Below are 23,277 nucleotides of genomic sequence, written 5' to 3'. Positions count from 1 at the left end.
TAGAAGTACGTCTTTATTTTTTATTGTTGTATACGCCCCGACCTTTTTTTTTCTTCTTCAGTTTAGGTACCGAAACTTTCATTTATTTCCAAAAAATAGTCTTCGGTGAAAAAAGGAACAAGCTCCTTTTGTTGCCTCTTCATGGCAGGTTTGTTCTTGTGCGTTCACAGCGGCCGCTTTTTTATTTTTTTACGTTTGTGAGGAGACACTTGTCACCAACATGCAGCGTGGCGGTAACTGCGCCGCGGTTACGTCCGCGAGTCTCTTCTGCTAGATGTCGTCACCTTGTGCTCTCGCATAGAAGAATCCCGCTTCTTGCGTAAGGACGTTGGCTGACCCTCTCCTCCGAATGCCGCGCCCCTGCCCGCAGGGGCACTTGGCGCCGTATCTTCCTCTCTTTTGCCTCCCCAGGGCTTGAAACCATCACCTTGGCGCTTGCCTCCCCAGGGCCTGAATACGTTGTCCTCTTTCTTTCCGCCCCAGGGCCTGAAAACGTTGTCTTCTTTTTTGCCGCCCCACGGCCTGAAGACGACGTCTTCTCTCTTTCCACCCCAAGGATTGAAGGAGTCCTGTCTCTTGCCACCCCAGGGATTGAACGCGGCGTCAGACCCGCGCTTGCCACCCCAGGGGTTGAACGCATCGTCGGCTCCACGCTTGCCTCCCCAGGGGTTGAAAGAATCGTCTGCGCCTCGCTTGCCACCCCACGGGTTGAAGAAGCCCTCCTTGTTCGAACCCTCTCTCTTGCCTCCCCAGGGATTGAAAGGCCCTTCTCTTTTCCCGCCCCACGGGTTGAACCGGTCCTCACGTTTTCCTCCCCAGGGCGCAAACGTCTCTCCGTCGTCGCCGCCCCGCTTTCCACCCCACGGTGAGAAGGCCCTGTCTTCCGCTGCCCTCTTCCCGCCCCACGGGGCGAAGACCTGCTCCTCGTCTTCCTCGTCGTCCACCTGCTTGGACTTTCCGGCCCTCTTGCCTCCCCACGGGCTGAACGAGTTCCTGTTGTCCTGCTGTCGCTTTCCACCCCAGGCACTGAAGGTGGAGCCCCTCTTGCCGCCCCAGGGAGCGAAGCGGTCTCCCGCCCTCTTCCCTCCCCAGGGGTTGAAGGTCTGCTCCTTCTCCTTCTTGTCGTCGCCGTGGGCCCTCTTGCCGCCCCAGGGACTGAACGAGTCCGCGTTCCTCAGGCTCGGCGTGTGATGGATTCGGCGCACCTTGTAAGAGGAGGCCGCATCCGCCACCTGGTGGTCACCACCGGGCGCGTCCAGCAGGTAGTCGAATGCGGCGTTCCTCTTGCCGCCCCACGGGCTGAACTGACGCTTGAAGCTTTCGGAGCGCATATGCTGCAGCGTGGCTGGCGAGATGTTCCAGCGGATGAGTGTGTCGCCGCCCCTGGAGAGCAGCGACCGCGCTTCGTCGCTGCCCACCATGTGCTGGGCCGAGACGTCTAGCGAGAGCACGGAGGCCACCAGGAACATCCGCAGTAGGAGGGTCTCCTGTGGGAACAAGAAAGTTGACACTGTATGGTGGTTCTAGAGACATGCGCGGTCTGTGTAAGTGTACAGTGTCTTTGTTAGAGTTTACTGCGTTGTTTCAGCTCTCCCTTTCGGCCAGTGGTAGCGAGGATGGTGCCTTGCATATTACTGTTCTGAAAATGTTGCTTTAAATTTCAAATTTCGGTATAGCGCTTTCCATGCTAAAAAAGCACCACAGATTACTCAGACGTACGAAATATTCTTGTCCACAACATTGGTCACGTGCAGTCAGGCCGGAATGAAACACGAACGTCGCCTCTGAGCAAAACAAAATATTTTACCTGTGTACTTGTAGCTTCAGTGTACAAGTGGACTGAGTCATGCTTTTTAATAGAAGGTCTATGAAAGTACATATTCCCAGATGGGTTTTAAAGGAATGTCTCACAGAAAAGTAGAAAAGTACGACCCATGCGTGCTCGCATTTCATTCCGGTCTGACTGCATTCAGCGTTCTCAATTTGCGGTACTGATATCGGCACTACCTTAAAGGCCTTCACTTTTCCTGACTCTTTGGCGACAAAATATTACTGTGACTGCTGCAGCCAAACGAAGATAAAAATCAAAATTATAGTTTTACATACGTGCTTAAAAGAAATATTACTTCAGTTTTTGCAAATATCACCCACAGTCAACACGCAAGTCACACAAAAATATTGAGGTTGCTGCTCTTCAGGCAAAAAAGTTCATGATTCAGTCGGCGGTCAGTCTTTCTATATCAGCTTGTTTTCCGATAAGTGCACTCAGTGCGTGAAAATGCGGCTGTTTAACTTTAAAACATTGAGATCTTCACTTCTGTATTTTTTTTGAAAGTGACAACTACCGTAGGTTTCTGACTTTCGCATCATCAAACAGTTTTCTACTTTTAGCCTTGTTGTAGGCGAAATATTCGCATTGCGACGAGAACAGGACATAGGTTGTTCACCACGTCAGGAAGAGCAGCCCTCAATTGGGGTGAATATGACCATCGAATGTGAAATTTCTCCGTGTTTTCATATGTTCAGCAGCTTGTTCAAGAGGACTTAAAGGTGTTTGACATAGAAAGTTTGAGGTGCCTAAGAATCTGCTTCACTGGGCCAGACAAACGAAAGCGCTGAAATAATTAGCAAATTGCAGGCAGGCTATATTATTTATTTATTCATACAGTCATCTGAAGTATTTGTTCAATAGGAAAAATATCTTACTTCCGTATTTAAGTAACGCGGTGTGAAAGATGTGCAAGTTGGTTTTTCCGGAAGATTCAGAGTACAGAGAAGACCACTGAGCGGCAAGACCTGCCGTTCAGCAGACTGCTACAACTTGGTGAAGAACCATATGTGGCGGTTCTGTCCAGGGGTATTTTTGTCGTTCTTCAAAATACGCTAAAGTATGATTAACGATTTCCAGCATCCCGATTCCTTTCACGGCTGCACCATCCCTAAATAAGTGCTTTTTTCTTTGTTTGAACTGAGGGGACTAGCAGGACATAGGACACACACCATTTTACCTAGGAATAAAGAAACGACGTTACTGAAAAAGTTTGTGTCAGTTTTATCCCAATAAAATCCTTCTCGTGCCTTGATTGATGGTTGAAGCGTCGCCTTTCCGACGTCATCTCCTAGGTAAGCATGCGGCAGCGGCGAATGCCACGATAAATTAAGATGCTACTGCGAACGCGAAAATGTTCCAGTCTAGGTTTCTGAAATGAAATAGATGCAGAAATTTGATCTTTGCATGCAAGCTAAACTTCCTGGAATTCAAGCTGAGGTCCCCGTAATTAAATTAAAAAAAAAAATAGGTGCGCAGAGAGAGAGAGAGAGAGAGAGAGAGGGGTAAGGGAGAGGCGTTTTAAGAACCGCTACTATCCATGTTCTAATTATTTTGTTCATATTTATTTTGTTTATATTTTCAAACACCCTTATTTTACCTGTACAAGGTTTTCAGTATTGAATAAATAAAAAATAAACAAACAACAACCAACGGTTAACCGCGACTTAGTACGAATGCCACTTAATAAACAGGCCACCAGTTTCCACGGAAGAAACTGCCATTAATAAGCCTTGACTGTTCCAAATGATCATTCTCAACAAAACATTGCGCTTACTTATAATGAATGTTATTAGGAAATAATCATTCCTTAGTCTTTTCACAAGAGATGAAAAGCGCCACTGACCAGTGCCTGCTATGTACTTTTTCAGCCGTTTAGTACGCTCATTTTTGCACACAAATTACAATTAAAAACTTTTTCGCCAAAAATGACAAAAACGTAAGGCGCGCGCTATGTCAAATGCGTGGTGTTGCTGAAAACAAAATAGGAAATGATATTACGCAAAGATAGCCTTATCATCCACTCAGTTCTTGTGCACATCTGCACAGTCCCTGCGAAGGCGCGGTGTTATGTTTCCCAAGCAGTCAGAAGCCCCGTAAACCCTTCATATGCGTTGCGTAGGTGTGAGTAGATGCCCCACCGTTCCAATCCATACGCATCGAGTCTCGCGTTCTAGTTCAGGAGCTTGGTGTTCGAGATGAGAATCCGGCAAGCACTCAGAGTCGAATGATGGCTGCAACAGCGGACGCGCCGGAAAATGCAACAATGTGTCGATCATCCGCATTATCGGCACCATTTTCCCGCAAATCCTCGCATTCTCGATCTGCTTATCAAAAAAGGCTACACCGACTACTACTGCCTAAGCACATATCCAGGGGGGCACCAGGGACTATACCACTCACCCCTGCAGCTGCCCTACGGCGAAGTCCCATGGTTGCTTCTGGTGTTGATGCCGCGTGCGCTGCCGTCGATGAGACGAGTAGCGCCTGTTGCTCCGGCCTGCGGCGAGCGTCGTTATATAGCCAACCAGGAGCGGACCGGCCAACTCCCCAGAGTCCCGAAAGGCAAGTAATCCGATTGCCATTCTTCTAAGGCCACCGCGCGCGCCAACTCGGGGGAAGCTTTTAGCTTCTGCGGTCGCCGCCAAGAAAGCCCGCTTTGTCTACTTTGTCGTCACCCCTCCCTCTATCCCCGCTCCCTTTTCCTTTCCCCTTTTTTATTAGTACGTTTCTCAGATCACGCGAATTCCCTCTGCGCTCTCAAGCTGCTATCTTCCCGAGAGTAGCAGCAGTGCCACTGTAGGGAGAGGAGGTTGGAGGAGAGACGGGGAGGGATTCAGAGAGGATGGCGCTGCTCCTCGTGGACCTTTGTTTGTTGAGGATGTGCGTGGTTGTCGCAGTCATTGTCGCCGGCTCGTGTAAGTTGGCGGTAATGTGTCTCCGGACTCTCTTATTCTCCTCGGGGAGCTCTCTGCTTTCTGCTCTTGTTCGCTGGCGGGGACTAAAGGCCACACGCGCGCAGCGAGCTCCGCCACGTGGGGGTGGGGGAGGGATTGCCGCTGCGGTCTCGGGCTTAAAATTAAAGCACTTCTCGTTTTTTGGTGGGACGAAATTGGGCTGCTTCTTAAGGGGGCTCACTGGTGGAAAACATGACTTTTGATCTTTCTTCTCCACCGGTATTGCTTTTTCTTTCTTGCTTGCTTGTCTGAGTTTGCGCGCAGTGAAGCGCACGTTTACAGGCTGAGTGGTTGGTCGTCGATGCGGTAATTTTGTTGAGAAAACGAGAAAACATGGTTCCTCTTGCCTTTTATTAACAACAAAGCAGGGAAAAAAGCGTGGGCCGAAAGGAGAAGTCCAGCGCGGGCTCATCTTTCTGCTACAGAGCACTGTTAATATACTGACGGCTGGCTTTTTTCGGACTGTACGTCAGCTTCTTGACATGACTCCCCACGCGATGGCAGAATGTGGGTGGAAAGGGAGGGAACACTCTCAACGACTAAAGTAGCTGCGGCCGAGATAGCAACAACTTTGCATGATGAAACTAGATTACCAGCAGGCCTGTTACGTCAGCTGGTGAACCATTTGTCACAAGGGTTGCTCATTAAGTGTACAGCTACTTGTTGCATCATTTGCGAACAGTCTTCAGATTCGTCATCAAGAGGGATCGTTGCGAAGGCTCTCAAGTAAGACGAACCCCGTATTCTTTGCGAAAGGGCAAATTGCGAAGAAAAAAAGAAATCTGTGCTTGGGTTAGTTTCATGGGCTAGAGTAGCAAGAGCGAAAACTGCTTTTAAAAAATACTATGTATACCTTAGGAGTGCGTAGTTGTAGGCCACTTAGTAGCTCATAATAGTGAACAACAACCACAAACATATGTGACGGAGGAAGAGAAAACGCAATCCTCTGCCTCCGGCCCCGGAGTCTCACTCAGGAGGAGGAGGTATCTGTGCGCCGGATTCGGACAGGAGCGGCTCTGACTCCTGTGCGTCATCGGTGGCGTGACAAACGTTTCGAAGTGACTGACAAGTGTCCTCATTGCGGTGCTGCGCCAGACCAGTGTGACGAAAAACACTTGCTGTGGACTTGCCCGGCTAGAGGTTCCATAAGACGACGCTTCTTAAAGAAGGTAGGCCTGCGATGGGACGTTGCAGGCGACTATCGCAAGTGGACTCATGATAATCACTTTATCGTGAACTTTTGCCACTTTTTAAGCGAGGCTTGTTTACACTCCTTTTCATAACTTTCTCTCCCTTTTACATTATGCATAATGGCGACCATCTCGAATAAAAAAAAAAGCCTCTGCCTCCTTTTATCGCATCTTTTCAACGCATTTTAATGGCACGTGAGTGGATTAAAACGCTGGACTGTAAGTTGGTAGGCGCCGAATGTATGCCTTAAGAAGAATAAAAAAGAGTTACCCCGTGAAATCCCTTAACTACTCGATAGAGTGTAATGATAGCGTGTAAACTCATCAGTCCTGCTGTTCACGTCAGCGGTCACGGACTACGAATGTTTTATTGCGCGACTACAAGCTTATTTGTTTATTTAGAACACCTACATCGCCAGAAGGCATTATTGTAGGGGGGTTAAGTACATGGGGGCCACACACTGGCAGAAAGTTCTCCATAATGCACATGAATACATCATTTAACAACGACCAATACTAAAAACAAAATTACTGGAACACATTGCAAGAGTACACTGACGAAGCAGAACAATAAAAATGAAATACACATGAACAGCGCACACAACAGACTAAGCTAAAAATAATAATAACAAAAAACATTCCGAGAAACTCAATGAATAAGGCTCTCAATAAAATTTTCAATATAAGGCACATTCATCACATCGTTCGGGAGCTGGTTCCAGTCATTAAACGTGTTAGGAAAAAATGAATATTTAAACACATTAATACGGCACTGATAAGGTCTAATTTTGTTATGCGGCTCCTTTATGTTAGTTGTTTTGTTCATACCTGCTTTGTTACTCTATAGGTATATTGTGAAAGAATTTTAATCATGGTGTTTTTCTGCGCGACGAGAGTGTTTTTCATCGCAGTCCTTCACATATTCCGGATTCTCTAAAACGTCTGCTATAACATCTGTGAATCCTCCTCTGTCCAGTATTCCACATCAGATAGGTGGGAGTCACAAAAAAACCTTGTGTCAACAAGCTTTCACAGAGTCAAATTCCCAACTTGGACGGATGTTTGGTTTGTTTGCTGCTGGAAGTGCGATTCAGCTCGCAACCGAGCATTATTTGAAGGATTGCTCTAGAGCTGGCAGTTTTCTGGCTTCTTGTGACATTAGTGATTACAATTATTCTGAGTTTTAAAAGCTAATACTTGCGTTATTTTTTTCCTCGCTATATTGACGCTGTGACGCTGTGAACAGCTGTAAAGCCATTCGATGCGAGCATAAAAAAAGATGCCCAGGCTTAGCTTGGTTAAGCCAAGAATGCGTTGCATATTGCGCGGTCTTTTTGCGCGAGGTATTGCTTGGCGGCACTCGATTTTCTCAGCACCTTTTCCTCCGTGACGTATGGATGGATGGATGGATGGATGGATAGGAGCGCCCCCTTTGAAACGGGGCGGTGGCAACCGCCACCATGCTCAGGCGTTCTTTTTTTTTCTCTTCTTTCCTTTTCTTCTTTTTTTTCTTTTCTTTTTTTCCTTTTTATTTTTTTTGTTTACTGTGTTTGCAATTTTCACCAAGAATCGCCATCATCTTTACCTACGGTTTTTCCTCCGGCTGTCGTGACGTCACGTCACGTGGTTTGGTGGCTGCCCGGCCGCGCCCAAGGGCTGAACTGAGTGATTGCAATATGCTACGCATAAAAATATATTTTCGTTCAGTTGTGGAAAGCCTCTGCAAGCATTAAAGCGATAGAAGCTGAAAAAAAAAATATTCGGAATCAGCATTTAACATCCTCATATTCCGCGTGCTACTTCGTCGCCGCTTTTTTTAAAGGAATATCAGCACTAAAATTATGATCGCTTGATTTGAACTTTGAAAGTTGTGCGAAAGGAATTAGTATACCTAGTTCACATCGTTTTTGTAACTATGACGGTTGTCCTTGCATCATACTGCTTGCGTTGCACTTCTTCATTACGTATGCCTACATCTCCGCCTTACGATTCTTTAAGATTACATAACTACGTTTGTTTGTTGTTGCTAATCTAGTGTTTTCATTGTATACGCGAAGTTTGCGAATTGTTGTAATGCGAATTGTATATGCGTCAAGCCGAAAACGTCCGGTTTTTTGTCCTTGCCACCTACATCCTGTATGGATGTGAAATAATTTGGATTTGATATGATGCTATTTCGGTTTTGGTTTCAACAGCCGAACGGTCAGTATGGCGTTAAAGTTAAGCGTAGGTCACGTTTGGCTTAAAGAAAATGTGATATAATTGCTGGTTCTTCGTTTTAATTTCGTATAACCTTTACGCCAATTTGCCACAAAAGCTGGAATCGCAACGAATCAAGAAACGGATAAAATATCGCCGTTTTCGCATGCCGCCTGTCCCAAGAACTAAACCTGAACACGAATGAATGAATGAATCCAAACTTTATTTCTCAAATGTGCATACAGTCTTAAGAATGAGCCACAGGCCAAAAGTTCAAGAAAATAGCTTGAAAATGCCTGTGGCTCATCTAAGAGATATTACAAAATAATAAATAAAATAAACACATACATACAACGGTGGCAGGTCGGATACACGCACACTATAGAAAGAATTTATAATATTTACGATTGAACGGATTAACTAGAAAAAGCAATTAAAACTGAACAAATGCGTTTGAAAGTTATACACTGCTGGGTTGATGACAAATGGGGAAAGGACACCGATACATACACAAACTACAATATATGAAAAGAAGTTATGGAATATTATTTTTACAAAGTACACTTTTAAATCATGTGGTCGGAGGTTATACATGCTAAGCTGGTTAGATTCGTAGCTGTTTAGAACATTAGGTATAAGGAAATTAAGTGCTTGTTTACCATAATTAGCTCTAGCGCGTGGAAGTGTCCATTTTGCAGTTGATCGGGTTTGAACATACTTTTCTATGGGCTTTAACATTGCGATATTAAGCAATAAATTACATATTGATGGTGAAGAAAATTTGAGATAGTATAATAGGCGGTACTCAAAAACATTTACGCGAATTACTTCATACTTAGTAAACAAATCAGCCGTATGGGCAGTAAAACTGGCACTTGCGATAATCCTGATAGCTTTCTTTTGGAGAATTAGAATTTTCTGTAGATTTGTTTTGGATGTGGTAGCCCAAACTATGTGGCAGTAGTTAATGTGTGATTGGAAAAGGGCATGATAAATCATTCGTTTTATACAGGGAGGAAATTCAGTGCGGTACCGAGCAAGAAAACCAACGGAAGGAGCTAATTTCTTGCGAAGATGTGTTGCGTGTGCGGTCCAGCTCATACAGACGTCAAAAATTGCACCGAGTGATCTGAAGGTGTCCACGATTTCTATTTTATGGTTCCCAAGTTGAAGATCATCGTTTAAGTTAATTTTGACGTTTTTAAGTCTGAAGAAAACAGCTTTAGATTTATTGGTATCAATAGACAACCCATTTTGAACGGACCACGCATGCAAAGTTTTAAGAACAGCATTACCGCAATTTAATAAATGATCTGTTGAGGAGCCCGTTAAGAAAATACTGGTGTCATCTGCGTACAGAATGAATTTAACGTTACTGTCAATGTTTACGAGGTCATTTATGTATACGTTAAAGAGAAAAGAACCTAAAAGGCTGCCCTGAGGCACGCCACAGTTTATAGCCTGAAGAGTGGATCCATGTCCATCACAGAAAACAGCCTGTTTTCGATCAGTGAGGTATGACCGTAGAAGATGGAGACACATTCCTCGAACACCATACATTTCTAGTTTAGCAAGCAAAATAGTGTGGTTAAGAAAGTCAAAAGCCTTACTGAAATCAACAAAGATACCGAGAGTTAGACATTTACGTTCAAAATTTTGCAAGATAAATTCTTTTTGTGATAGGAGAGCAGATTCGGTAGAGCGTCCCTTTCGAAACCCAAACTGTGAATCTGTTAGCAAGCTGTATTTAGTAAAAAAGCTATCCATTCTTTTTAGAATAATCTTTTCATATACCTTCGAAAAAACCGGAAGTACGGAAATCGGGCGGTAGTTGGTTAATACGGCTTTATTACCTCCTTTAAAGATAATTGTTACTTTAGCATTTTTCATTTCATTAGGAAAAATAGAGCATGAAAGGGACTGATTAAAAATGAAAGCTAGATACGGGGCTATTAGGTCTGCAACAAACTTCAGCGGTTTTATTTGCACCCCATCATAATCCACACAGCGTGTTGATTTCAGATTCATTAATACTGAGAACACTTCTTCCGAATCCGTTTGATAAAAGACCAGTGATTCATTAGGCATATTGCTAATTATACTAGTGGCAGGTTTTACATCTCCGGTTGGATTAAAGGCAGTAAAAAAACAGTTAAATTTCTCTGCAAGGGAGGCCCCGCATAAAAGCTCATTTCGACAAATAGTTCACCTAGTGTTTTGTTATGTTTTTTGTCGCCAAAAGCTTCATTCAACACTATCCATAGCTGACGGGGATTGTGCTTGTTATTACTAATAAAGCGCTGCTGGTAAGCTTGCTTAGCGCTCCTTAGCTCACTTGTTAGATTATTACGATATTTTTTGAATGAAACTAAGTCAGCAGGATCCTTAGTGAGCATAAAACGCTTGAAAAGCTTACTTTTGCGGTTCATCATTTTCATGTGAAGGGGGGTTACCCATGGTTTTCGGATCTTAGATTTTTTAGTTTTTCTCTTCCATGGAAAGCACCGTGTGTAGTGTACTTTTAATTTATTAAGAAATTACTTATAGCATTCGTCCGGCTGAGAGTAGTTGAAAATCGAGCTCCAGTCTTCAGAAAGTATTGACAGCCTAAAACGGTTAAGGGATTCTTCATTAATCACTGGTAAGTAAAGACGTTATGTTCACAATTGACAGCAGGGGTTTGGGAAACAACAGAAGCAAATGCAGCGCAGTGATCACTAATATCCGAAACTATAGTTCCAGCACAACTGACATACGAAGCGATGTCAACAATCAAAAGATCAAGTGTACTCGAAGAAGTAGCTGTAAATCTGGTAGGTGTGGTTATTAAATTCAAAAATCCATTGAACCAGACAGCTTCTAAAAAGGCACTGCTGTTACTACTATGATCTTCAATGTTAAGATTAAAGTCGCCACCATTAAGCGTAGATTTTTCCCGAGAGAAAAAGTCAAGAAAGGCATCAAAAAACTCAATAAAGGTATCAGTGCAACCTGACGGGTGCCTATATACCACTGAGACAATACTGCCAGCAATTTTGACTGTAAGTATCTCAAAATCATCCTTCATAACAGAAAACTGTTCACTAAGCGCTAGCAAATATGAATCCAAAAGCTTTCCAACTAGCCCAAGTTTCCGCCTTAATCGGGTAGCAGGTCTGCTTTAAGACCGCTTTTCACGTAAATGGCTACATCGCCATGCACCACGCGTGCTTCGGTTCAAATAGAAAAGAGAATAATCAGGAAGGTTTATAAAATCAATTTCATGCACCGCCCACGTTTCTGTGAACAACAGCACATCAAAGCTATGTTGAAGGGGTGCTATGAAATAGGGCGAGTGGTCGGCCTTGTTTCTTATCGAGCGAATATTTAGATGTAAAGCTGAAAAGCTGTTTTCTAATGCTAAGCTGCTCTTAACTTCATGCGGTAGGAGAAGCTCGTGGTACTGCATGTGTAAAAAGCTTAAGACAGCTGAGCAAGGTCCGCTTCAGATCGGAAAACCACGACTGAATCACCTTGCTTCTTTCTGATAAGGATCCTGCCGTTTACGTGCCAAACAAACGCATCACCATGCTCCTTAGCCCAGTTCTTTGTGACAAAGAGAAGATTACGAGCGTGATTTGTCAGGTTTTCCAGGATATACTGGTCACTATTCTCGTCACTCAAGGCACGTTTCTTGGCAAACCATTTATCCCTTAATTCCTGACGGGCGAAACGAACGATGACATCAGGTATTTTGTCGCGTTTCGACGGCAGCCTGTGGATTGCTGTGACGTCGTGCGTGACGAGGGCTTCCAGACTCAGTGTTGCACCAATTTCATTTACTTTGTCGAGAAGAATTTCGTTATCCGTTTGAGAAATGCCATGAAACTCCAGGTTCAGCCTTCGACTTCGCCATTCAAGGTCGTTCAGTTCAGCTTTTAGTTATGCCACTTCATTTGAATCACATTTGTTTTCCAAGGTGCTTACCCTATCTTTCAACTGCTTCGTTTCTTTTTCTTGAGCATCAAGACGTGTAGCAAAGTTGTCGAACTCCGCTGAGAGCAACTCAATAGAATTCTCAATCGAATCGACTTTGCCTGGTAGGCAAAGGAGAGAGTTCAGTTTGTCATTTATGTCTAGAAGTACTGCATGTATGTCTGTTTCCAGCGAGACCGGAGACTCAGCACAGATTTCTTTTGACCCACCTGGCTTGCATGAGCTGCACTTCCAATTTTTCTTGAGTGACTCTCTTTTGTTTTTGGTTTTAAGTGCTCCCTCAGCAAAACCCCGGAGCACTCCCCCACATGGAATAAGAATGCGCATTCAGTGCAAGCCAAGCGAGCAGAATCCCCAAAAAACACACCCCGGCAAGAACCGCAACGTGACATTGCAAGATACGTCAAACAGTAGCCACTGAATGCAAAACACTTCACATTGGCAGCAGCGGCGGAAAGTTGATACGAAAGAGGTGAATTTGAAAACTAACCAGCAAAGGTTCAAGAACGAAGTATCAAACAGCGTCCCTCAGACGAGCCGCCGCCGCTGCCAAATGAAGTGTTCCGCCCACGCCGGGAATCAAGCAGATCTTGTCACAAGGAGTCGCCGCTGTTGACGAACGATATCTGTCGATGATGCTGGCCGTCGAAAAGAGATGGTAATCACTGCATTGCAGCCGTCTTGAGCTTGAAATATGCAGATTACTGTATGGCCAAGGACCAAGTAGAAAGGCAGCAATACTTTGGTGATGCACTCCTTGGGTCCGCTGCAAAAGTTCAAGAACGAAGTATCAAACAGCGTCCCTCAGACGAGCCGCCGCCGCTGCCAAATGAAGTGTTCCGCCCACGCCGGGAATCAAGCAGATCTTGTCACAAGGAGTCGCCGCTGTTGACGAACGATATCTGTCGATGATGCTGGCCGTCGAAAAGAGATGGTAATCACTGCATTGCAGCCGTCTTGAGCTTGAAAAATGCAGATTACTGTATGGCCAAGGACCAAGTAGAAAGGCAGCAATACTTTGGTGATGCATTCCTTGGGTCCACTGCAAAAGTTCAAGAACGAAGGATCAAACAGCGTCCCTCAGACGAGCTGCCGCCGCTGCAAAAAAAAAAAAATCATATTGAGTGTATCGCGCTTCGTGGGTCTGTGAGTGCTGTTTTTCGGTCAAATTATTTACATGTGTTTCAGTTGTGTTTTGTATGCCGGTTCTTGCTTAAGACCGCAATGCGTTCTTTTTTGTCTTATTTTTATTATTATTACTATTAATATTGCGGTATAACCAATTAGTACGGGTCGGACTTTTCGTTTTTTAGTTTTTACAAATTCGGTGAACTTCGATCGGTGAATATCATTTTTTACTGGTGAGTTATCGTTTTTTTCCCCCGCAGAATATATGCTGTATCAGCGATGTCACAACTGATGTAGAGTTCACCTCGGCTATATTTTTTGCAGGTAGCACGAGCAGAAGAAAGTGCTGTAAACATAAGAAAAATTAAGCATGAGGAAGTTAGGGGATCGAGCTGTAGGTGTGACAATAACGTAATCTTAAGTGTAGCTCTAAAAACTTCATTTTCATGCTTCGGGCCTCGCATCTAGTGGGCTGCGCGTTGAGGGCAGCAATGGTTCTGCCACTCAACTGTCGCGGAAGCCAGAACGTGACACCTTTACCTGTCACTTATACACGAATTTGCGTTGCTGGAGGCTTGTGCTTAGAAATGTTGCCAATCTGCTTACAAGCAAGATACATACATACATACATACATACATACATACATACATACATAGACACACACATACATACACACATACACATACATACATACATACATACATACATACATACATACATACACATACATACATATATACATAATACATACATACATACATACATACATAGACACACACATACACACACATACATACACACACATACATACATACACATACATACATACATACATACATACATACATGCATACATACATACATACATACATACATACATACATACATACATACATACATACATACATACATACATACATACATACATACATACACGTACATGACGAGCACTTGACGAGGAGGTGGAACCTCTTGGTCTCGACTTCCTCGCCAGTAAACAAACAAACAAACAAGAAAAAAAAGAATAGCCTTCGGTCGGCAGCTGAAACTAAACCAGCAGGGGAGATAAAAAAATTCTATTATAAAGTGCTTAGGTAAAGTAGGTGAATTCCACGTGGTGGTTTTATGTTCACTAATGTTGCGAGCATCAAAAAATCCTAGAGTTGCCTCTCACCTCGAAGCCTATGCACTTTTTTTTCTCTCAACATGCACTGCGAGGGAGAGAGGGAAAAACAAGTGGGTGGACGGCGGCCACAGCTCGGCGCTGTGTGGTGTTTCTGCCAACACGAGTGGCATGCAAGCCACTAGAAGCGCCCAAAGCTTTGGGCGTAGTGCAACCTCAAAAAGCGGCTCAGCTCTCCCAGGAGTTCCGCCAGGAGCCCGTGCTTGTTCAGGCACAAGCTGTTGCCATTATAATCTCATAGCTCCACAGGCTTTGCATTGTAGTTCGTAGTAGAACACGTCGACAATTATACTTTAGCCAGATGATTATCTACTCTCGTGAAATGAGACCACACTGTTTGCAAGCAGCCGTAATGATACTCCGTCTGTATCCCTTACTAAGCCTCGCCTCTCTTTTGAGGCGTAGTCGTATCAGCGTGTCTCAAGGATCGCACCTTAATGACGTTTCCTGATGGCGCCTCAAATAGTTGCAGTGCATATTGCCGTGTCTACAACAATAGCCGCTCGGCGGCTGTTCGGCACGCAGCTCGTGCGCCACGCTGTTCGCTTCTGAAGAAAAAGAAACTGGACTTTCCACCCTGGCCGTCTCGGCGTGCTGTTGCATCTTCTCGGTGTTGGCGTTCCTATGCCGTCTAGACGCGAGCTACCAGCACCAACTGCTGCGTGACGATATAACATCCTTTTCTTGCAATTGAGACTACGCTGAAAAAGATATAAGACGCATCGCTCGGTAGGCAGCGCTCTGGTCTATTCATCCAGAGGCTGTGGGTCGAGCTTCAGCTCGATTGCAGGTCGTTTGTTGTTTTGCTGTCTGAAAAATCGCATTTGGGCTAACGTCTGCGATGGCTTGGCTGCAGCGCGCTTGGGCGTGCATTCTGTTCAATGCACCATTATCCATTCGTAGCCGCACCGGTCAGATTAATGCGGGGGGAAATAATGAAAGAAATTCGTGTAGTGTGGTGTGACTTTGGAACTTTTCTAAAGAGTTATAAAGGCTGCTATACCTTATAAAGCAAAGCCAGCCCTCTCAAAGGGCCCTCATCACAGCCGATCTGGTTGCTTTTCCACAACGCGAGGTATGGCAGCAGCCATTTTAAAACAAGGCACGAGAAGCCTTCTTCGCTTTCCAATTTGCTTCTTCCTATCTTGTGCAGCGCTTGCTCTAAACTTTGGCCTTCTCCGTTACGTTCAGCGTCAGCCTGCTGGTTCATGATGGGTAATATTGTCCAGAAGTGTGGTGTTTTGATTTTGCGATTAAAAAAAATGTCAAGGCTCCTGAATAATTTAGAAGAACTTCTTGTTGGGCAAGTTGGTGCATTGCTTCGAAGGAACCAAGTTGCGCTATAAAAAAGACAGCCACAGGAAAAAGCCAAGGAGACAGACAGAGCGCAAACTATCAACTGAGTTTATTTGTGTGAAAGTGTCTTATATAGTCAGAATCACAGCTGAATAACATCTGAATAACATCCTCTAAACAGCGTGCTCGTATCACCTTTGGAAGGTATTTTACTAAAATGATGCTAATTGGCTCTTTAAATAGAGTGCGGCTTGGGGCAGTATGAGTTTGTTTAGCTTTTTTTTTTTGGTTACAAAAAGAACAGAAGGCTAATAAAACGTGATTTATTTTTATAAACTACAGAGAAGACACTAGAAAATATTATTTTCTTTTAAAGAATTCATTTATGATTGCACTGGCGCTTTTGAAATTGGGATCGACACACAATCGCCGTCATGGTGGGTTGTTCGCGTGACCTCCTCCGCATGGTCATTGCCTGGGGTGGCACTAGTATGGCACTAGTGTCCTAGTAATGATTGGTAGATAATATCGTGGTATGGTTCCCCCCATAATATGAAGAAAGTGCACGATGAATTGCTTCGGTGTGCGGTTGGTGTTTTCTGCCCCGTGCAAATTGTTCCTGGCTATGTCATCGGATAATGTCCGGAAGAAGGCTGTCGACTTAGTGAAGCGTCACGCCACTCCGTTCATTGTTGTTTATAAGGTCATCCTAACATGCAGGAAGGTATGCTTTGGCCAAGCAAGCCGATATATCAATGAATGGTTAAGGGAACAAGAGCGTTATATGGAGAACAAAGCGATGTCTAATTTACACCTAAGTTGTAGCGCATGCCCTAAGGCTTCGTCTAACAAATCATGCCGGCCTTTGTTAACCAAGACAAAAATCTTGAGAAGCCGTGACCAGGTGGCATGTGAACTTTCCGAGGCTTTTTCGTAGACAAGAAAGGCAGTGATATCTTGAACAATCCGTCTATACTAGCTACTATTAGAAGCAATGCAGGTTTCTGAACCTCGCCAAAGTCATGATTTGGTAAGTGCATAATCATTAATTATGCGCAATTACCAATAAAATCAGTCGCGACTTTGCGCCTATTCTGTTCACCTTGACGTCTATGTTTGTTTTCAGTTTTTTTTTTTCATTACTTCGGGAAACTTCACCACCTTGTCTTTTTCTGCACCCTCTCCTTAGGTACCGTCCAAAATCCTTCAGCGGTCATTAGTATGACGTAGTAAGTCGTAACTAAAGACTCATGTAGCGTATTTAAGGCCGGGGTGACTGGAGAGCGACCGCTAGCACTGAGCGAGAAATTTTCCGCACGAAGGCAGCACTGGTCTTCCATATTGTGCAGTGCATAAGGCACAAGAAAGGCTACGACACCAAAGAACACCTAGCGATTATTAGTCCCGCTGGGGCTCTAGCTTTGTGAGGGTATTCTCATAGTTATTTTGTCTCTGAGGACCTTCCAAAGCAGCCACACCGACAGGCAGGCAGGAATTGTGTGTCTGTGTTAGTTTAATGGTAATGGAGACACTGCGTTGTTAGGGTCACGCATTTCAGGAATTGCCCTATAAATATTTATGAACACGCAAGGGCGACGCCCTAAGACTTGCCATATTTGGTCGGGTTTGGGCGAAATCAGCCATTTTACATTCTCGCTGCGGGAAGAGGTAAAGGTGAAAAAAAAAAATATGGTGCGAAACGACTTCTACACCGACAAACCTCAAGCGAGGGGTCGGCTCTGCCGCAAGAAACCGCTGCATTGCAACGAGATATAGCATTGCGAACGCGCGAACTGTTCTGGTGCAGTGCTCGCGAGACCAGGAATGGTTGGAGCAGATTTAGCAGTGGGACGAAAAAAATAGGCATTTTTATCTATTATACAGTTAAAAGTATGCTACACGGCGAAGCGAAGTTATTTTTACACTAACTGAGGCGCTGATTTCTAATCAATTCTAACTGTTAAAGTTCGGGCGCTCTTAAATAATATTGTCCCGTAGTGGTGACTGCAGCCCGGCGAGCCGGAAAACAGCGAGAATGCCTTCCGAATGAGCCTCTTTATTTGGGCTGACTTGCGGCCGAACTGAATGACTCAGCGGCGGCGTAGCTGCAGGCGTGCTCGGCGCCCGTCGAACAGAATGCCCGCCGTTCACGGCCGTCCTCAATTTAAAGCTGATAGCGAACTTTCGAGATAAAGCGTGCAAAGTTACTACAACACTCTGGAAAGACGCAGAATCGGCTCCGCCTGGATGCGATCAATCTAGATAAATCTGGTCGAGTCTACATCACAAACAAAGCGATAAAGCGCCATGCCTGCCGCCTTGAAGAATGAAAAAAAAAAAAAAAACGCTACGAAGATTCGCGGCAGTACTCCCCTCGCAAAGAAGGAAGTTCAGGCTGCACTTATTCATGGATGATGTCAATGAGCGACGCCACCTGAGTCTGCTGCGTCTGCTGAGTTGAGGATGGCAGCCTTCGGCGATGTTCTTCGGGAACAATTTCGCGTATTAGATCTAGCAGGTTATCCCGATTGTAGGGGTATCATCTGGGCGGCCTGCCGTCAGCACATGAAGTGTTCGATTGTACTGACGGGTGAGGGCGTCAAGGGTCTCTTCGACGGTAGAAGCCTCGGCTACGAACTCGGCAAAAGTTTTTGGAGGATTCGGGATCGGGCTGGCGAATAGTTGGTCCTTTACGCCACGCATCAGAAAGGTAAGCTTCTTTTTCAGTGGTTATGGTGCTCGGCTGCTGACCCGAAAGACGCGGGTTCGATCCCGGCCGCGGCGGCTGGAATTTCTTTGGAGGAGAAATTCTAGAGGCCCGTGTACTGTGCGATGTCAGTGCACGTTAGAGAACCCAAGGTGGTTGAAATTTCCGGAGCCCTCCACTACGGCCTCTCTCATAGCCTTGGTGGCTTTGGGACGTTAAACCCCATAAACCAAACCAAACCATCTTTTTCACAGTCATGTCAGGGTTGGCGCGCCTGGCGTTTCATTTATTCCACATTCGCAGTCACGGTCTCGTTTGGGTGTTGAATTCGTGACTGCAGCAGGGCCTCCCCTCTTTCTTTTCGTGCGACGCTAGTGTACGTAGCCAGTAGCTGCTGCTTGAAGGTCGCCCAGGTCGTAAGGGAAGATTCGCAGTTTTCAAACCACGTTCTCGTAGGGCCGTCCAATGCAAAATAAACGTTTCGAAGCTTGGCGCTATACTACCAGGCGTTCAGCGCTGCCACACGGTCGTAAACGTCCAGCCAGTCCTCTACATCTTCGTGTCGTTCTCCACGGAAGGTCGGTTACTCACGGGGCTGGCGAAGCACGACGGGCGTTGACTGCGCACCAGGTTACACCGTGAGGGGAATAGCAGGTCAGCACCTCCACCAGATGTCCCGTAGTGGTGACTGCAGTCCGGCGAGCCGGAAAACAGCGAGAATGGCTTCGAAACGAAACTTTGTTTGGGCCGACTTGCATCCGCGAAGGACTAAATGACTCGGCGGTCGTCGAACAGAATGCCCGTCGCTCTTGGCCATGCTCAATTGAAAGCTGATAGCGAACTTTCGAGATAAATCGTGCAAAGTCACTGCAACATTCCGGAAGAACGTAGAATCGGCTCCACCTGGACGCGATCTCTCTAAATGCCTCTTGTCGCGTATTGCATCACCAACGAAGCGATGAAGCGGCGTGCCGGCGGCTTTGAAGAATGAACAAACTCTACAAAGATTCGCGGCCATATGTCGTGGAAAGAAGCTTTGGAAGGTACAGTGTTATGCTTGCGTAGTAAAGAAGTTTCATGTTTGAAAACCTTAGGCTGCCATGCATAGTCGTATGTTTTCGAGGAACGTCCCAAAGTGACTCAGGCTATTAGGGACGCCGTAGTGAAGGCTCCGGAAATTTCGACCAACTGGGTTCTTTAACGTCCACTGATATCGCACAGTGCACGGGCCTCTAGGATTTCGCTTCCGTCAAAATTCGATGGCTGCGGCCGGGATCGAACCCGCGCCTCTCGGGTCAGCAACCCAGCGCCGTAACCACTGAGCCACCGCGGCGGATCAATTGACAAGAAGTAAATTAATAATTGGAGACTCACCGAAACCAAGTACAATACCTGTTAGTGTGAAGAAAAATTACAGGGATTGGCCAGAGTTTGTTGTTTATTTTTTTTTATTGGCTAGCGAAGGAGCGAATGGCAATGACTTAAAAGGTATCAATATTTGGAGTGAACATGCTATTTTTTTTTCTGGGAAAAAACTAGCAAGTCTATGAATACACATGAACAAATACCAGATAATTACTGGTTCACACAATGACTAGCCACACAGCTTATATATTTATATAATTCCACACGTCCTTTGCGCACTTCCGCATGCGTCCTTCAAATGGAGCATTTCTCCTGAATGTGGAGTGAGCAAAGGAACGGGTGTAGGAAAGTACTAAAGTAATACCGTTTAGTTTTTGTAATATCAACCGTATACGAAACAGCGAGATGTTGGTGGCACAGTGGTAGTGTTTCAACCTTCCCGCCATCATCCAGTAAGTTTTGTGTCGGCGCGGTAGATGGCAGCACAGGGACAGTTTCACTAAAATGGCGCCTGTGAGAGGCTTCCGTGAGAGGCAGTGAATTCCCACAGTTCGAAATTGGTGCACCAATTAATCCTTGCGTTGTGTTTACGAATATTCGGCAGAAGATCATAGGTGAAATCACACTCGAGTGATGGACGGCACCTATTTTTTACTGGCGCCAGAAACTTCATATGCTAGTTACGACAGCACGACAACGCACTGACCTCACATCGCACAATTAAGAGCGTCTCAACCAAATCCTCTTCAACAATTGAAAGCTGCACTCCGACCAATCAACTCTGCGCTGCAGGTATTGGCTTTAACGCACCGAAAACAACGCTGGTGACGTTCGAGTGTTGCAGTGTATCCCAATCCATGGTTAACGAGCACAGAAAAGACGAAGACGAAGAAAAGACAACACAACAAAGCTAGGTTAACAAAGCGCTGTAGAAATGTAGTTTACAAAATTCCGACGACCTGCGGCCATGTTTACATCGGCCAAACCGGCCGCTGCTTAAACATACACCTTATGGAGCATAATAAATCTTTGACCAAGACCGCTGTAACCTGTCTGACCATTTCCTGGCATGTGACCGGCTAGGAAAGAGTAAGCGATGTGCGTCAAAATTTGATAACACCACTACTCTTTTTACACACCATAATCAAGTCACACGCGAGCTAAAGGAAGCGTATTACATCGTAAAATCAATCGACACGTGGATTAGTACCCCTTCAGCAGGGGCGTAACCAAGGGTAGGGGGGAGGGGCTTATGGGGCTTCAGCCTCCCCCCCCCCCCCCCCCCCCCGAAATTTTTTCCAACCGTCACGCACCGCTCACCAAAGCGACCAACGGTGCTGGAAGTCATTCTGGATTTTGTCATCTACAATGTCTTTTTCAGACTAGAAAAGACATTTTGGCGCGAACATTGCTAACTCGGGTTGCATGAAATCTGGCACATTCCATCAGTGCGTACCAACTATGGAACTCAGTCGTTGCGCGTGAGATTGCCGTCCCTACTGAATATTCGCAATCCATAAAAAAAAATTCAGTTAGCTAAAAGCAAACCTAGAAGAAAGTCTACGTCTTTTCCTACACATTTTAAACTTTCATCAACGTGTCACTTTCTCTTGTTTTTCTTAACGTTCTTATTGCTCGCTTTGTTATCCTGTATTCACCAGTGCTTTCATGCTGCCGTCCTCTGTTTTTTTTTGCTTAGCTATTATCCATGTAACTGCCTTGTATCATTACCGAGAATGTTTTTACTAGTACATTGTGAATTGTTCGTCTTATTAATAACAGAATTGTTCATTTAGTTTTCAGTCATGACTTTTTATGTTCTGAATTACAAATTTGCAACTGACGATGCCAAATGTCATTTCTATATGTCTGTACGCACATGAATTGTTAAGGGGCACAGACCCCGTCAAGCTGTCTTCTTCAGCTTTTTGTCTGTGCTCCAGACCTCTGTAAAGATGTCGAATAAAGATGAATGAATGAATTTCGTGGCAACGCCCCCGCACCTGGAGTCACGTAACGCAAGGAGCCCCATCGTAGCACGAACTTTCAAGGGCCTATCGATGGCAAATGCGCTCGCCGGGGTATCTCGCGGCGGCCGCGGAGTCTACGGAGCCAAGCATTTCAATTCCGAAACTTTATGGGCATAAAGTTGTCATAAAGTTCTGACGCGAAAGCTGCTCTGAGATTTCAAAAGTCGTGTTTTAAATTTTCAAATCGGGAACTTCAATTTATTACTCTTACATTTTGCATATTTTGCAGAACTCCTCGTTTATACATGTGCTCACTTTTGCGACTAAAATTTCGGTGCAATTACTCGCAATACATGACTGCTGACAGCTAGTGTTGCGCAGTACACTGGAACGAAGGACAGCGTCATTGAGATTTTTCCCTGGCCGTCGCATATGTACAGATATGTAAAGGTTCTTGAACGACAAAGATCCGTTAAAATATTTGCCCTCGACTTGCTTATTTCATGGCTTTTATGTTTTTCATATCAGCGGCATGCACTGCTTTGCTCGTTTCGGAGTGATATCGTTCTCATGTGATATTTTCTTTACTTATCAAATACGCAAAAACATGGAAGCATTGGTATCAGTTATGTCTGCCCCGATTTTGAAGACATACGAATACATTATTTTATTAAAAAAATGCATATTTCACTTGTCTATACAGTGCGTAGCGTTATTTAATACACAATGGCATTGTCAGTGGCAATGAAGTTGTTATTCTTGCGTTTGATCCCTCCACAAATTCTATGAGGAGGCCGAGCTGCAACATGAGCCCCCCCCCACCCCCCCCCCCCTCCCCACCCCTCCCCCCCCCCCCCGTTCCCCGCCTCTGAACAAAATTTCTGGCTATGCCACTGCCCTTCAGTCACCCTAACAAGCCATGAATTAGCCTTCCTTGATGACACTTGATTTTGTCTCGTGTGTTTCTTCTTTAGTGCCGATATTCATTGCATTGCTTTAGATACCTTGTTGATGCGCGTATAATCCGTTCCTGATTAAGATTCCTGGTGCGGCGTCATTGAACCATAGTCTCTTGCTTCTTGGTATTTTCGCCTTTTTGTGTACATATTGCTGTTTTTTTTTTTCAATAAACGTTCCATTGCGAGTGAGCGTTTTTGTCGTATTGTCGTCGTCTTCTCTTCGTCTTCTTTGCGTTCGTTAACCATGAATGCGTACCAACTAGCCCAACTTTTTACGTTAACGTAAGTATATCGCAAAATTGGTATACCAAATGTTCTAACAGGGGGAAAATTGCAAGTGAAGGCCAAGGTCGGCGCCAGAGCGTTCGTGGTGGGGTAGCGAGGAGAATCATGAAAGGGGAGAGGGATTGGAGGGGGGGGGGTGACGTGAGCGTGAAGTTCGGGTCGGCAAAGTGCCTTTGGGGATTGCTCTTGATAAAATACGGATGAACAAAATGCAGTGGTATGAACTTCACATAGC

General features: G+C 45.1%; 2 protein-coding genes across 2 annotated transcripts in view; both read right to left on the bottom strand.

The window, feature by feature from the left end:
- Window positions 1–24: 24 nt before the first annotated feature.
- Window positions 25–4,307, bottom strand: LOC149339265 (uncharacterized). Its single transcript, XM_089550443.1, has 2 exons — window positions 4,232–4,307; window positions 25–1,487 (listed from the first exon to the last, which is right to left on the bottom strand). Exons 1-2 carry the CDS (start codon window positions 4,259–4,261, stop codon window positions 249–251), a joined length of 1,269 nt encoding a protein of 422 aa, XP_089406569.1. The 5' UTR covers window positions 4,262–4,307; the 3' UTR covers window positions 25–248.
- Window positions 4,308–12,691: 8,384 nt separating this feature from the next.
- The window catches only part of LOC149339263 (uncharacterized), a 170,664-nt gene continuing 160,078 nt past the window's right edge, over window positions 12,692–23,277 (bottom strand). The window contains exon 5 of the transcript XR_016283500.1: window positions 12,692–13,191. The gene's annotated coding sequence lies outside the window, so the exon portion shown is untranslated. The remainder of the gene's footprint in view (window positions 13,192–23,277) is intronic.

Source organism: Amblyomma mixtum, chromosome 6, assembly GCF_055824585.1.
Source record: "Amblyomma mixtum isolate Tamu chromosome 6, ASM5582458v1, whole genome shotgun sequence".
Lineage (NCBI taxonomy): Eukaryota > Metazoa > Arthropoda > Arachnida > Ixodida > Ixodidae > Amblyomma > Amblyomma mixtum.
Note: the sequence above shows the minus strand (reverse complement) of the source record. Positions and strands in the feature narration are given on the sequence as shown.